At 44.8% G+C, this 15,742-nt stretch overlaps 1 protein-coding gene across 1 annotated transcript; it reads right to left on the bottom strand.

The window, feature by feature from the left end:
* Nucleotides 1-291: 291 nt before the first annotated feature.
* On the bottom strand, nt 292-6,715 carry RASD2 (RASD family member 2). The gene is made up of 3 exons (XM_050911688.1): nt 6,682-6,715; nt 2,348-2,627; nt 292-821 (listed from the first exon to the last, which is right to left on the bottom strand). Exons 2-3 carry the CDS (start codon nt 2,616-2,618, stop codon nt 292-294), a joined length of 801 nt encoding a protein of 266 aa, XP_050767645.1. The 5' UTR covers nt 2,619-2,627; nt 6,682-6,715.
* Between the last annotated feature and the right edge of the window lie 9,027 nt (nt 6,716-15,742).

Below are 15,742 nucleotides of genomic sequence, written 5' to 3'. Positions count from 1 at the left end.
TGTCTCTACTTCTCAGGTCTGTAGTCTTTAAACAAAAAGAGGAATGAAGAGGAACTACATTACAAAGACAGAGAAATGCACTTGTATCTCAGGCATATGATTTTTCCCAGTCGTTTACAAGGACGGTGTTATTTACATTCGTAACTCAGCAGAATCCGCAGGAAGAGTTATCCTTTCTCCATGTTGGGTTTTCTTGAGGAACCCCATGAGCCCATTCTGTGCTTCCACAGACCATTTTTCTTTAAGGCACTGCATGTGGATGATGACTTCAGACAGAAGTGCAAGCCCCCTTCACTGGATCGTGCATTTCTCCCTCTCCCTGGACTGACCTTCCCTGAGAACTTTCGATTTGATATACTTCAGGTCACTGTTGACGCTTGGCCGGCGAGCAAAGGGAGAGATCATGCCGTAGGCATCCATGTCCTTGACTCGGCGCATCCGGAAGGATTTCTGTTGGAAAGTGTCACCATACTGGATGGAGATTTTCCTGTGGAGGGAAGGGCTCATCTCATGAGGTAGCTTGGCCATGCTGAAAAGGACATAGAACATCTCATCCACATTGGTGTTCTTCTTGGCTGAAACTTCAAAGTAAGCGCAGTTTTCGTCACTGGAAACAAGGTTCTCGCCTTCATCTGAGCGTACCTTGCGGAAGATTTCACTGTGGTCATTTTTGTTGCCACAGATCACCATGGGGAGGTCAGCTGATTCCTTGGTCTTGTTCTTCAGGCAGGATTTGACCTCAAGGATCTGTTTCTGGAGCCTCTTGACCTCATCAAAGGATTCTCTGTTGTCCAGGCTGAATACCAGGATGAAAACATCCCCTGCAATTAAAAAAAGATACTGTAAAGGCTTGTTAGTCGCAGTCTGTGTCAGAGGAGCTAATTTTAAAAGAGCAATAGGTTTATTTGCCATCTCCTCCCCATACTTTTTGTTTGGTCCTTTTGAATCTATACACTCAGCTGTACTTTAATTCCAGTTCTTCTAATCCAACTCTCCACACCTTTCTGTAGTGCTATGGAAAAGACTTTTGGCTATGATGTTACTTCAGCCATATCCAATTGTGTTCCTAGGTTGCACTGGACTTGCAAGTTATTGCCCATTTTACTCTCTTTTGTAAACATGTTTCTATCTCAGCTCTGCTGCATTGCTTTTCTTTTTTCTTCCTTTCATTTGTGTCTCTGTGTAAAACACAGCCTGTTCTGACACCAGGAAGAGTGGAGAGCTAGTAGCCACTCAGCCTTGGCCTTTTGATTACACAATACACGAAGCAACACCTGACTGAAGATTTACAGCTAGTCAGTCCCGAATGCCTAAGTCAGGAGTGAGAGGTTTCCCAATGTGCAGTGCTCTGCTGTCATTTCGTTTGCTCAAGAGAAACAGACCATGGAAAAAAAGAAATACATAAATGACACAGATCCCCTGGCATTTCCTTTTGACATTTCCTGACTTACCATTCCTTTTGCAAATATAAAATAACGCAAATCATTGCCTGTTGAATGACATTCATGTGGAACACACTAAGAGAGCTTTCAGGGAAAAAAGCTCACATCCACATCCCAGAAACTGGCCCTACGACCTTACTGAATGTGGACGCTAGCCTGGTCAGATGTGAACGTCATGTTTCACTGGCTAGCTAGAAGGGTAGAAAGAAAATCCAGGAAGTAGGTTTTTTGTGAGCTGTGGCTGAATATATCTCCACTGTTACTTTCACAATTAAAGAATACATCTTCGCTCACAAGAGGAACTGCTTGACAATGAGAACGTACAAAATGAGCCCACCATTTTCCCTTTTTTCCCTTTAACACATTTGATTAACCATAGACTAAGGAGAAAGGGTAGAAGTAGAGCTATCCTTTTACTGGAATATCAAATCAAGGGAATCAGGCTGGAAATTTTAGGAAAAAAAAAATCTTTGAGATTTTCTTGGTTAGAATTCCCTTCCTGTGCATTTTACATTTGTTTTCCACTGCTTGTGTCTTATAACATGCTTTTTTGTCCTTGCTGGTCTTTATGCCCATGAGATTTTCTTCAGCCATTTACTTGTGACTGCAATAAAAAATATGGAGCAGGAGGGGAAGGTAGGAAGGATAAACTAGGGGGAAATCTCAGTTTCAGACCTTCACCCAGTGGACTCTCCTCTGTGGCTAATGCACTCCCTATAGTGCTTGGAACACCCTGGCCAGGAAATCTCTCTCTAGAGAAGTGCATCTTGCAACACAATCAAGCAGTCCCTTTAGCTACCTCCCAAGAAAAAGTCATCTCCAGGCTACAGTTTTCAAGCTAATGTCTATCCTCATGATCTCTCACCCACTGTTCCCCATCTGCAAACTTCCCCCCACTTTCTCACCTGTCAGGATGGAAAGCCTCCTCATAGCAGGGAAAGGGTGATTCCCAGAGGTGTCCAGGATGTCCAGCTGATACATGTCTCCCCGGATGTTGTAGACCTTGCGATGAAAATCCTCAATGGTGGGAGTGTACTGGTCCTCAAACCGGCCATTGAGAAAGCGTGAGACAATGGAGCTTTTCCCCACCCTGGAGGCCCCCAGCACTACCATGCGGTATGAGTTCTTGGCTGGCACATTCAGGGTGCAGTTTCCACCAGACATGGTCTTCATCATTGCTTGGTCCTGAAAGAGGAAATAGCAGAGTTGGAGGAAAGACCAGAAACTAAGTGGAGGGTGGAGTAGGGCAGCCTCTTACCACAAGCTTGTCAAAGAGTGCTCTGGAGCACAGTCCTGGTTAGTAGATCAATGGTCCATACAGGAATCTTTTCACTGGAAATTCTTAATTTTTTCAGTCTCATTTCCAGGGAGTGTTTTTTTTGATTTTTTTTTTTGTTTTCAGGGGTTTTTTTGGGTTTTTTTCCTTGTCTTTTAAAGTCATATAAAAATGAAGGCATTCACACTGAAAATAGCATGGTTTTGTATTGTAATTTGCTATTTCATTTAAACATTAAGGGCTAATTTTATCAGCTGTGCTTCAACTTAGACACCAGGTTCCTTCCCACCATCTGCGTCACTTAGACATTACGAGATTTTTCAGTAGAACTTGGTTCTCATTTAGATACATAAACACAGAGGTCAGATTTCCCAATATACTGAATCCACTGCAGCTGCCATTAGGACCTAGATAGCTTCGTTTGGTTGCCTAAATAGGAGCTGCGCATAATACTCCCATTTTCTGAGATCAACCAAAAGTCAGACAGAAACAAGAATCACACTTGACATCAGTGGAAGCTAGACATCTCAGTAACCGTAAATAGCTGGTCCCATGCAACCTTCATTGCTGATGCAGGGAGTTTGAGCCACAAAATAGCACTGGCCGATGATAAATTCAAAGATCTGTGCCTTCAGTGGCCTTTTAGAAACCAGATTTTAATCTTGCTGTTTGGACTGGTAGTGTGGGAACTCCCTATCAACAAACTATCAGCATTGCAGCAGAATGGCTGGCAATCGATGGAACTGCAGAAACGTAGATTTCATAGGAGTTTCAGTCTTTATACATACACAGCTGTTGTGGGTGTTACAGTCTTTGCGGGTGCTAAGTACAAGCAGGAGAAAAGATGAAGGATATCCATCTTAAATAGCTATTAGACAGGATTTCCAACCCCTGACAGCTAAAATGAGTCTGGAGACCTTGGAGATCACGTTTTGACATAGCACTCAAATGCAGAAAACTTTGATAGGAAAAAAAAAAGAGTGTTGCTCAGACATTTGTCATGTACCAGTTCAAATGAATTGCGTGCTGAAAGGGAAAATATAAGCCCTGTGTGGGGAAAGCTAACTGTTAGAGCAAAGAAGGCACATTTTTGACAGAGTTTATTTTGGTTACTAGGATCTTATTAAAGAATGATCAAGTTCCCACTGTGCCGTTTATTTAACTTAGGTGTTCTTTATTTAATATTACAATGCAAGTACTTTATGTACACTGAAAGATCATTTCTAGGTCCAGATCTTGATTCCTGTCTTTCCCTTGAGTGAATTTTATCTCCCAAGCTTCTATGTAGCTGACACTTATCTCAGTCAAAAGCTTAAAATCTTTTACTTTGTTTAACATGTGCTAAGCACCAAAGCAGCAGTGAAGATACGGTCACTGCTAAATAAAGAAGTCTCTGGAATTCTGATCCAGCATCATTACAAGCGCTGTGCTATAACCCAAGGCAACAGCAAAACACTATTTATTATTATTATTGCTATAATTTGCTGCACACCAACAGCACATTCAGCCTATCTAAAGCACAGAAGAAAATGCAATGCTTTCCTCAGAGTAGCTTACACTCTAAATTATATTCAGCGGGCAGGACAGCTTAATATTAGAGCCAGACAGTAATGTCAGAACATAACTTTGGATGGACACACACATGCAGAGTTATGGTACTGTTGGGATTGCTGTGGCGGGAATGACAGCAAGAAGCACACCTGGTATTTGAACTGGACTCTGTGTTTTATTTAGAACAGGACCTATCTCCAACAGTGCAGAAACACCATATTCAGTGTCTGAAACAACACTGCCATGTACACTGTCTCTGCCCTTTCCTACCTAGCCAGTCCAATACTGTCTTGCATCCGTGGGCAGACAAATGGTGACAGAGCTGCTTTGGGATGCTTCCTTTCACCCTCTCAGGCTTTATTTAGCTGGCAGAGAAAAGCAGGGAGATAGATTTTGTGAGAAAAACTACAAACTTCTCTATAGCCCAGGATCAGTATTTAGAAATGAGTTGGCTCTTCAGACTGGGATGGACCAGTGTAGCTGCATGAGGGCAGGTGGACTGTGTTGGTTCACACCTGCTGAAGATCAGTTTCATACGACTTGGTGCGGCGGCATCTGGGAGTGAACACAGTTACGCTCTTCAAGCAAATACCTTATATGTCCTGTACAGAACATGCATGCTGAGGGACCTGATCCTGGTCAGCAGCTTTACAAGCCAAAATCCTACAAATTATACTGCTGACTGACAGGTAACCACCGAGCTGCTGGTGATTAGAGAAACTCCCATCACACAAGAAAGCAGGTGGACTGTGTCACTGCAGCTGCTTGGAGGGTTAATTTTGCACCTTTAGTGCAAGAGACACTTCTGTCCTCCACTTTGGAATTAATTCCACTGCTTTGGACCTCAGTTAATGCCACTGTACACTGAACAGCTTGGAGAAGGAATTGCCACCACAGCTACCCGCAGACATAGGGAAGAGTAAGGTGCAAGGAAGCTGAGTCACCACCCAAGGTCTAACAAATGAGAAACATGAACAGACTCGGGGACTCCTACCTTTCCAACTCTTTCTCCTTCCCACCTTTCCTCACCCTTACCTCTCTGGTCATTAAATCACACTGCCTCCCATCCCCATCAAAGGTAAAACCCTGTGTGCAGACATGTGCTCATTTCAGGATGCTTTGACCCAAGGATGTAGATGCACTGAAGGGGAAGAATGGGTGTGAGGACATGCAGATTTTAATGTATTAAATAGTCACTTTATGCTGTCCTTGTTCCACCTGTCAAGCCATTCGGTCAAGAGGACTCTTGTGCTTTCGTGACTGCATTTCATTTCACACGAAGTCAAAAGATGCTTTTCAGCACTTTGATTCATGGAGTTGCTACTCATCTCATCACCTCTGCTGCAAATCTGACTCAGAGTGTGCCATTGAACCGGGAGCTTATATTTGTGTTTTGTGCTCTCTCCTTATCCCCCCACTCCAGTTTTTCTCCAGTTCAATACAATCTGCCTTCTTTCCTCCTCAGAAAAGGAATTAAACTTCAGCCTTCACACCCAGGGGTGGGGGGGAGCACAGGGACTCATACATTGAAAAAGATTAAAGGCAGAAAAAGGAAACAGAGAGACCACATGTTCATGTACTAAGTAAAGCAAAATCAATCAGAAGAGAATGAGGAGACAAACAACCTCCAGCTGGCTTTAATCTACATCTTTTCCTTCCAGTTTATTAAATGCTTAAGCATAGATTAATTCCCAGTGGTACTTTCTGCTTTATGCACTGGCTTGATGCTAGAAACTTTACATTAGTATTTTATATTGGTACAGCACAGGGATTTCAAAATGTCATAGAAATGTAGGCAATGAGTATTATCTCCACTTAATAAAGGGAAAGGCTCATACGCCCAGAAAGAGCTGAAACAGCTGTCCAAAATCAACATTAAACCCCATTTCTTTCGACTCCCTGTGTCCTCTTCTACCTGCTAAGCACCACTGCTTGTTTCGTAGGCAGACATCAGAGTGAATGACAATGAACTTGCTTTTGTATGGTCTGAAGAGTGCTTGTCTGAATTCCAGTGAGGTGCTGACAAATTTGATCCTGAGCACCTGGAGAGAGAGAGATCTAAGGAAGACATTCTTCATTCAACCTGCCTAGAGCTTTTGCACCTTAGTTTTCCATCCTCCCATCAGGGGGTATGCTCCCTACCACTCCCCATCCATGAACAGACTTCTGAACTACCTCTCTTGCACTCCTCAATCTTCAGCTACTGTTTGTGTCTCTGTTTGCCATCCCAATGTAATTCACTGCACCCAGCTAAAAAGGACACAGGCAGGCACAAACTGTATCATGCGTAACAAACAGACCTGTCACTTGTTAATCACTACTAGTATCCCCATAATTTTCATGCACACCAAAATCACTCCTGTGGGATGTTTGTTTCCTACTTTCATCCCAAACTCCATGCTGCTTTCTTACCTCTTTCCTTGGAGGAGCAGTCCTGGGTCTTGGTGCAGTCTGATGAAGCTGATAATTTTAATCAGAGGCGACTGCTGCTGTAAAAGGCTGTTGTTCTGTGGATCCCCGTTGCTTGCTCTGGGCTCAGTTCTCCACCGGTATTTCCTGGGACCTTAGCAGGATTGGGAAGGACTGCAGGGCTCCAGAGGGCGTCCCCCCATGGATGGTAAGTACTGGATCAGGCGACCAACATGGGCTAAAGAAGGGTCTCAGAACCAGTGATAGCTTTTCCCTTGGGTGAGATGAGCTCTTCTTCTCACAGCCTCAGTTCGAGAGAAGGAGAGGCAGATTCTCTCCCACTCCCACTGGCTTTTCTTGCAAGTTGCACTTCGTAGGCTCTGCTGGGGGGAAAGGGTCTCTGGAGCGACACCTAGTCGTGCAGGGTCGTGGGTGCATATGGCTGGCCCACCCTGCCTCTACGCCACCTCAGACCCTATGGGGAAAAATCAGTGGGGGCATGGAAGTTGTCTATGGTGAACCTATGCTTCCCCAGGTCTTGCCTGGCACGCCCCCCCTCCCCGAGCTTCGTTTCTTCTGGTCTGAGATTTGCTTTAAAATATTCTCTTTCTAGGACAGAAGGGGCTTTTCTTTACAATTGCCAATTAAGTCTTTCTTCTTCCCTCCCTGCCTTTCTCCCTCTCGCTCTCACAACTACTGGCAAATTGCAGATTTTCCTTCTGTAGGACTCACAGATAATTGGCTCAACTCCTCCCTTGAAGTCAGTGTCAGACACAGGGGAAGGAGGGGTGCTGAGGGGGTGGGATTTTGTGCCTATTGAAAAAATCTTTTCTTTTCTCCTCTAAACAGAAAGTTCATATGCATTGCAGACTGCACATTCCCCGTCTTTCCACCAGAGACCTGTATGTATGCATGTGTGGGGAATGAGTTAGCGTATGTGTACAAGAGACACAGAGAATTCACTTACTTTGCAAGCTGTAAATTCATAAGCTGTTTCTAAAAGCTCTATACTTCCGTGCTGATCTTTTCTGCTAGACAGAAGCGGACTGACTCATTTCCCAAGTAGGGGCTTTCTGTCCATAATTCCTGTAATTCTTTTGCCGTATGGAATACTTTCTCCTGTTCCCTCAACCTCGAAGACGTTACGTTAGGATTGCTAGTTGGTTTGATTAAGAAATAAGAATAATGTGTAACTGCTGTTCTTTCATTAATATTTAAATAAATGAAAAACTAAACTAGGGCTGGGTAATAAAAATGTAAAAAAAAGGTCAAAGAAACTGAAAATGTGGGGGACTGAGGGTCAGAAAAAGAAGAGAAACAAAGAAAAATTAGGGTGAATTCAAGGAGTTTGTTCAACCCCAAGTGAAAAATCATGTTTGCAGTTTATTTCACTGTTTGTTGACTCTAATTTTTTCTCCTTTTTGAGCTAAAGTAATAGTTTAGATCTACAAGTCTCTTTTAAAAGATGTCAAAAAGATTGATTTTGAAAGATTCGAAATGAAGTATTTCAGCATTTCCCACTTAAAACTCCTAATCAGAGGGGAAAAAAAAAGAGGAAGAAAAACACTTTGTAATTTTCAAGATATTTTGACAATAAGAAAATGGAAGAGAGGCACGATCTCCCAAACCCGAATATAGTTTCAGGTCTCCCACAATTCTCTCTCTTTTTCTTCAAGAGCAAATTTGCTCTTCATTGAACACAAAGATTCCTCCAACTACCTTGTCTGTTTCATCTCCAGACACCCCCCCCCTAACAATTCCTGCAGCTTTTGAGGAATTCCTGAGATGCTTTGCTTTTTCTCCTCCTGCTCCTCAGAGCACAAGGAGGTTTCTCTTGTCACCCTCAGAATAATGCTTCCCTCCTTCGCCCGTGCTCCCGGCGCTGCACAGCAGCCGTCAGCAGCCATCAGCAGCCGTTGAGGAGGGTGCCCTGGCTGTTGCAGGCACGTGGTCTGACACGCCTGTACGTCCCTCTGTGCCGACAGACTTCCAAGGCCACAACACAGGCTATGAGATGGGTCCTGACGTAACGGTCTGCGAGAGGCAGCAGCTCCCACTAAGGTCAGGCATGGGCAGGAGGTGGATTTGGGGCTCCCAGGCTAACACAAAGGCAAAACGCCATTGATCGCATTTGGGAAGCAGCAGCTCCTACAGACAACTTTAGATTGGGGAAGGAAGGGCATGGCTTGGCACAGCACCATTGAAACACCGCAGTAGTAGTGAACTGGTAATAGGTCATGACCGGAAACCGAGCTCTTTTTAGACCACAGTACCAGGACTCCTTTGTCAGCTGCTGAGCCTTTTCTCTTTGGCAAAAAATAGAGGAGTATTTTTATGGCTCAGACAAATTTTTGAAATAAGATATGATGCTTTCCATTCCTACGTAATTGGTTCAGATCAAAGCTGGACCAAAAGCTGCCATCTTTGGTGTCTGGTCAACTATTTGTGTAGCTTAGATCCAAACAGAGCGACCAGCATCCTGGTATCATTGCCATGGGAGGAATTGTTGCAAAAATCAGCGAAGTCCTGTAGTGCTACAGAGAATAAACTCCTCTATCATCCCTATAGCTCACAGGTCGAGTGTATGAGTTCTCTGCCAAAAAAGAGAGAAGTCTAGTCATCGTGGAGACCATCTCATCAGCCTGGAATCTCAGCCTACTCAAGCTCTTTTGTAAACCAAATGCAACACTCTTGCCTAGCTGGCTTCACCCAGCCCAAACTCCCACTCAGCTGTCTTCTCCAGCATTTAAAATAGCCAATCGAGTTCCTCAAATTATATCAAAATAAAATAGGAACATACTTGACTAGGCACCTTGGCTTTATTTGATCTCTTAGCAAACAGCTAGTAAAATAATAAATTACTTTTGAAGTAAGCCTTTGAAAGATAATTGCTAACTATGAGCCTTCAGAGGCTCAAGAGATGTTGCTGTAGCTTTTTGGGTTGGGTTTTTTTGCTTCATTTTTTCTGGTGTGCTCCCGGTTCAGGAGTTGATGAAAAGCCAGGCTTTCATGCCTTCCCTCAGGGCTCAGGAGACCAGAGCTCAAAAAATCCCTGCTTTTTCAAAGATGTCCTGAGGGGCTCTGGTGGAGAAGTCACGTTATATCTGCCCCCATCTGAGAAGTAGGGGTGGCAGCACCTCTTTGCTTTTAGTGTTGTAAAGGGAATAAGTGGATCAGAGAGACAAAGCCACTGCCAAAACAAGAGAAAAAGTTCCCAGTCTCAGCAGTTTCCTCTGGTTAGTCAGACACCATCAGCCTTTCTTAGAGCTTACAGATATTTACCAATTTAAAAGCCAGGCTTACAATGAATTACTCTCTGGAGACATTTCTCCCTCTTACTCCACCAGTCTATAAAGAAAGCCTAAATGAGGTTTTTATCTGGCTAAGGCTGTCTCAGAGGATGACAGGCTGCGGCTGCAGAGAACAACCACCGCTAAGAGGAGCTGTGCCTGCCTTGCTGGGTGACCCTGGCCATGGCTTGTGGTGCAGTCCTCAGGTCTGGGTGTCCAGTGTGAGAGACAAGAGAAACAGAATGTGTGGCACATGAGTTATATCAACTGAACAGCATGGTTTATATAGGACTAACTGAAAGCAAATGACCTCATTGATGCAGCGGCTCATCAGCCCATATAGCTGTTGTCTCTGATGCTGGCGCGCAGGTCCTGCTGGCTCATCCATGGGGCTGCCTCAGCTGCCAAAGGGGCTGCAGATGGTGCAGCTGTGGCTGGTAGATGAGACAGCTGTGCTTATTTTGGCTTTGCCTAGACTGTGGGTGAGCAGAGAGGGAGGACTTGAGAGGGCAAGTCAAGGGAAGGTGAAGAGAAGTGTTGCAGGGAGAGGCTGGGTAGAAAGACGTACAGAGGAATGGGGAGAGACAAGGGGAGAATACTGCTGACGTGTTGCACTAACCACCTGGCTCCAAACGGTGAAGACCTAAAGTGAAGTGACTTGCTCTATGGTGGGACACAACTGCTCCTCAGACCCCTCAGAGGAGCTTCCTCCTCTCTGAAGAAAGGTGCAGCTCCCAGGCACACACACTGACCATGCCCGCACCAGGATCTGGGGCAACGTGGGCTCATGGGGCAGAAGTGTCACTGTCATGAGTAATTTATACCTTCTGCAGCTCCAGGTACCGGCCGCGGCTGGAGACGGAGATTGATGTGATGGGCTGATGCAGCAGGACCAATCTGTTTCTCTCCACTTTAAGGCAAATGACAGAAGTGACAATCACATGCCGTTCATCTCTGGTCAGAATTAGTTCAAGACAAAAGATGTTCCAAGGCTTTTGTCTCCTCTTCAAAAGCAAATGCAACAGAGATTAAATATTTAAACCAGCTTTTCTCTCTCTTTTCCCATTCATTTTCACTCCCTTCACTATTCAGTAAAGCAGGCTCATTTTTCCACCCCCTCACCTTCCCTCCCTCCTTCTCACATCCATTTCTCCTGCTTGCTGCCCCTCCCTTCAAGCAATGCTGAAAAGTTAGTGTTCAAGAGTCAGTAAGCTGCAGCTGAACAGCAAGTAGATGAGCAGCCACAAGTATTACTGCCCCTGCATTACCTGTACCCCCTGGGCATTTAAACTCAGTGAAGAGCTCTCCAGGGGTGTTACAGTGACTGGGAAAATAAGTAATGATCATCAGTTACGAGTGAGAACAGTAATACTTGGGAGAATACAGCTGGAGAAGGCATACATTTGAGAAAGTGGTGATCTGACTTATATTCTTGGTCCTGTCGCAGAATTTGTGTGTGACTGTAATTTCTCAGCATTCCAGGTGTAAAATGGGTTAATAATATTTACTGAGATCCCTGCAAAATGGAAAAGCATTGCTTTGCTGTGAAAAAATCCAAGTCACCTCTTATTTGCTGCATTTGCTGTGAATCATTTTTTAATTACATTTTAATGAAATATTTTTGAGAAAAGACTGCATTTCTACTCCCCCTCCTTTCCTTTTGCCCCTGACACAGCATGTCCAGATTTCCTCACCAGACATACATGCGCCCTTTCATTTTCATTCCACTGTTGAAAATTTTTAAAACTTTCCCCATCTTTGAAAAATTACTAAGATGCAAAATTAAAGCTTTAAAAAAACCCCATTATTCAAAAAAGCTTCAGGATAGAACATGGGGAAAAAAAACCCCAAAGTGTACAATTAATTTCTTTACCCTCAGTGAATAGCAAGGGAGGTTGGTTCATAGTCTCCCAGGCCCTGATGGAGGAAAAGCGACCCCCACCACATCCATCCCGTGTAGCCTATGATCCTGATGGAGTGGAAGGACAAGTCATGCACTCACCTGACAGTGACTACAGAGTGCTGTGTGAGCCTTTCAGGAAGGAGTGGGCGTAGGTACACATCACGACTTACTTTTGTCTCTGTTCAGCATCCCATTTCCCTAGCTGCTCCCAGGCCCTGTGTCCAGACAGATAACTGCACACCTGAGAGGGAGCCAACACACGTCTCTCCTGCTGAATGATGCTGGTAGGAAGGGGTTCATTCAAAAGAACCCCCAAAGCTCTCCTCTGGCTGATGCCATCCCAGTGCTTCCAAAAGACAGAGAGGGAAATGATCGCTTTTGGGCCATTTCTATAGCTCTGTCCCCACTGCTGTTACTTGGCTCCCCAAGATATGCCCTTACTTGTCCTCTTTTACCATCCGTTCTGACCCTCTTACCAGGGCTGATGATTGGCTCTGGAAGATTTTTACCTGCGATGGGAATATGAACAACTAAGAAGAGCAGAGGGGAAGGAGGAGTTGGGAGAAGATGAAGAGGACTGGGGAGCAGAGCCCTGTAAGTCTTCACAGAAAAATCTCTGATCAAAAGCACAATGAACGCTCATTAGATACAGCTGAAAACAAAGACAAAACAAATGGCATAGGAACAAGAGGAGATGCAGGAAAAATGCATGAAACGGAGACTGCCAAGCCAGAGCTCTCTGCACCACACGTGATGCTACCTGTGACCAGCTATTCTATTTTGGTCTCTGTTAAGAAGTAGCAGTTACAAGTCTGGGTCTGGCCACTGTGTGTGGCATCAGCTGGGTCCATATAAACACTCCTATTCAGAAGCCCTCCTTGCCTTGCAAGCTGTCGACTGCAAAAAAATTGCTTCTCTAAGGATCTGGTTTCTCACATTCATTCATACTCCACCAACACCTTCCATCTACACCTGTGCCTCCAGAAAACAGGGGGAAGTTCACCCATAAAACCTGATGATCTTTACAGGTATGTCTTTCTAGCACAACTCTGCCAACACCGTTGTCTTTTTATGCCTGGGAGACAGGCTTCTCTAAATCCACTGCTGCTCCCCGAAGCCGTGCGGGTGGACTGTGCAACATCAAGCCGATTGCTCGGACGATTCCCTTGCTTGTCTTCCGGGAGCCAGAGCCTGAGCACCGAAGCTGTCTAGTACTAAGTGATCTTCTTGGGTTGCCACCCTGAAGCTTCATGGTGGCTCTGGCTCTATGTCTGCATGATTCTGCGCAGGTTTTATTTGGCACTTGGTTTCACTGTGATTACTTACAAGAAGAACAACAGCGACGTGATGATCAGTGTGAATTAGGGCACTGTGTCCTCATACTGGGTTAATTGTTTCTGTGCCCTCCTCTATCTAAAGAACCAGTCCTATGCTAGAACCTGGGCAATTACAGCACTTGTTCTTTTTTTACTGTTCCTTTCATTAAGAAAATAAGAAAGTTTGGGGGATTGAAAAATGCTTCATTCCTTTGATTTGAGAGATATTATACACCTTTATTTATAATCAAAGGAAGCCAGTGAATGGGGATCATTCCAGAGGGAAGAACAGGTGAGAATGACAGATTGTTCTTTTATATTTCTTTTTCTTCTTGTTCTGTTTCCCCCTCTTAGAGGACTGCAATCATGTACTCAAGATCCAAAGTGAAATCCATTATAATAATAATAATGGGAATACCATGTACTCTTAGTGTAACTTTTTTGCTAATATCTCCACACATTCTGCAAATATCTAGGAAGCTAGGCTCAGTCCCTCCTACGGAGCAGGAACATAAATATTTTAGTAGTTTACAAATGGAAAACCTGAATATGCATACAGGTTTGAAGCAGCTACTCCCAGGTGACTCGGGGTGAGCATCACCAGACATGAGCTCCCTCTGCCCGCACTCCAAACTAACTGAAAACTGAGCAGCCATCACTAATGAGCTGTTGAGCATGAGTTAATCAGTCCTGTTGAGAGATTATATAGCTTTTGGCCAGTTCAGAGCATGAGCAGAAAGAGATGTATCTGTCTGCAAAGGGCCACACAAATAATAGCCTCCAGGCTGCAGGACTGGAGAGTCCTCATCTCCTCGCCCCCAGTCCCAGGCATCAGCTGTATGGCTGGGAGGTGACACAGGACACAGAGATGTGTGTATAAGAAATGCTTACTGCAGAGTACCAAAACCTTCCAGGGAAGTACAGTTAATAGACATGGCGATAACCTCATCTGCATCCTTGAAAGGAATCAGAGCACAAAACTGCTTTGGCCCAGTTTTTAAGAGGCAATGTTGCCTGCTACGATCTCTCCACAAATATATGTCAGGTCCTCAAAATCACGCAACAGACTTAAAAAATGCAAGATTAAAACAAACTAGATAAGAGGAAAGAAGCCCTCACCGTGCTGCAGGGTCAGGTTTTTCTCTGCAGTGGAAATGACTAGCATCTTACTTTTTAACTAAAAAATCAGAGGTCTGACTAAAGCTTCTGTATTTGCACATATTTACTGATGGCCAAATTCAAATGGGTCCCTTTAGTTAATGTGAAATAGGAGAATTTTCCTGAACCAGCCTGGTTCCTCTGCCTGCAATTCTCTCTGATGATCTGAAATTGAGAAAATTCAGATTTTTCGGTGACAGCTACAAGTAGTTCTTGTTTGTATGGAGCCACCAGTGCTGCTGCCTGCCTCCTCAGGGGCAAGATTTCAAGGCTGGGGCGATCCACCCTGAGCCTCTGCTCTGATGCCCTGCCCAGCAGAAGCAGCAGGGCAACACCAGCCTTTCCTTGCCACAAGCCTGTTTCCTCTGCTCAGGCTGCAGGCTGCGCTAGCCTGGCACCCCAGTTTTAGCAATGTGAAAAATCTGTCGTTCTGACATGAAAGCCTATCAAAGTGACTTTTACTCTGGCGTGAATGACTAAGCAAGCTGCTGAGTCAAAGGAAATCAAATCTAAGGCATTTTCATAGAATCATAGAATGGTTTGGGTTGGAAGGGACCTTAAAGATCATCTGGTTCCAACCCCCCTGCCATGGGCAGGAACACCTTCCACGAGACCAGGTTGCTCAAAGCCCCATCCAACCTGGCCTTGAACACTTCCAGGGAGGGGGCATCCACAACCTCTCTGGGCAACCTATTCCAGTGCCTCACCACCCTCACAGTAAAGAACTTCTTCCTTACATCTAATCTAAATCTACCCTCTTTCAGTTTAAAGCCATTACCCCTTGTCCTATCACTACATGCCCTTGTAAAAAGTCCCTCTCCGCCTTTCTTGTAGGCCCCCTTTACATACTGGAAGGCTGCTATAAGGTCTCCCCAGAGCCTTCTCTTCTGTAGGCTGAACAACCCCAACTCTCTCAGCCTGTCTTCATAGGAGAGGTGCTCCAGCCCTCTAATCATCTTTGTGGCCCTCCTCTGGACTCGCTCCAACAGGTCCATGTCCTTCTTATGTTGGGGGCCCCAGAGCTGAACGCAGTACTCCAGGTGGGGTCTCACAAGAGCGGAGTTTTCTATGTGTTTGTCCTGGCTGAGGGCTCGGAGGACGTGTACAGGAGTATAAATTTATCCATTACCTTCTCCATCACTCTGCACGTTCCCAGCCTCCCTCTGTCCAGAGGAGCTTATTCCTCTTCAGATAATCTCACAACAATCCAATTAGCAAGAAAACTTACCATCTTCAGCACCGGATGAGACTACCAGATTATTAAAGGCTCCCATTGGCTCTGACCTGCACTTGGCTTCAAAGCAGAGGGCAACTGCATCTGTGAAATGAACAGAAGGGACAAATTTAATTACTGGCAAACTAACCCATCAGGATTTCCACTCCTGATAGTGCTGGAG

The sequence above is a fragment of the Gymnogyps californianus genome, chromosome 1 (assembly GCF_018139145.2).
Source record: "Gymnogyps californianus isolate 813 chromosome 1, ASM1813914v2, whole genome shotgun sequence".
In the NCBI taxonomy this organism is placed as follows: domain Eukaryota; kingdom Metazoa; phylum Chordata; class Aves; order Accipitriformes; family Cathartidae; genus Gymnogyps; species Gymnogyps californianus.
Note: the sequence above shows the minus strand (reverse complement) of the source record. Positions and strands in the feature narration are given on the sequence as shown.

Excerpts from the sequence above, each read along its gene's own strand:
- RASD2 (XM_050911688.1), bottom strand. The coding sequence starts at position 2,618 with ATGATGAAGACCATGTCTGGTGGAAACTGCACCCTGAATGTGCCAGCC. Across the intron at positions 822-2,347 it reads GAGGCTTTCCATCCTGACAG|GGGATGTTTTCATCCTGGTA; the intron begins GTGAGAAAGTGG and ends TTTTAATTGCAG.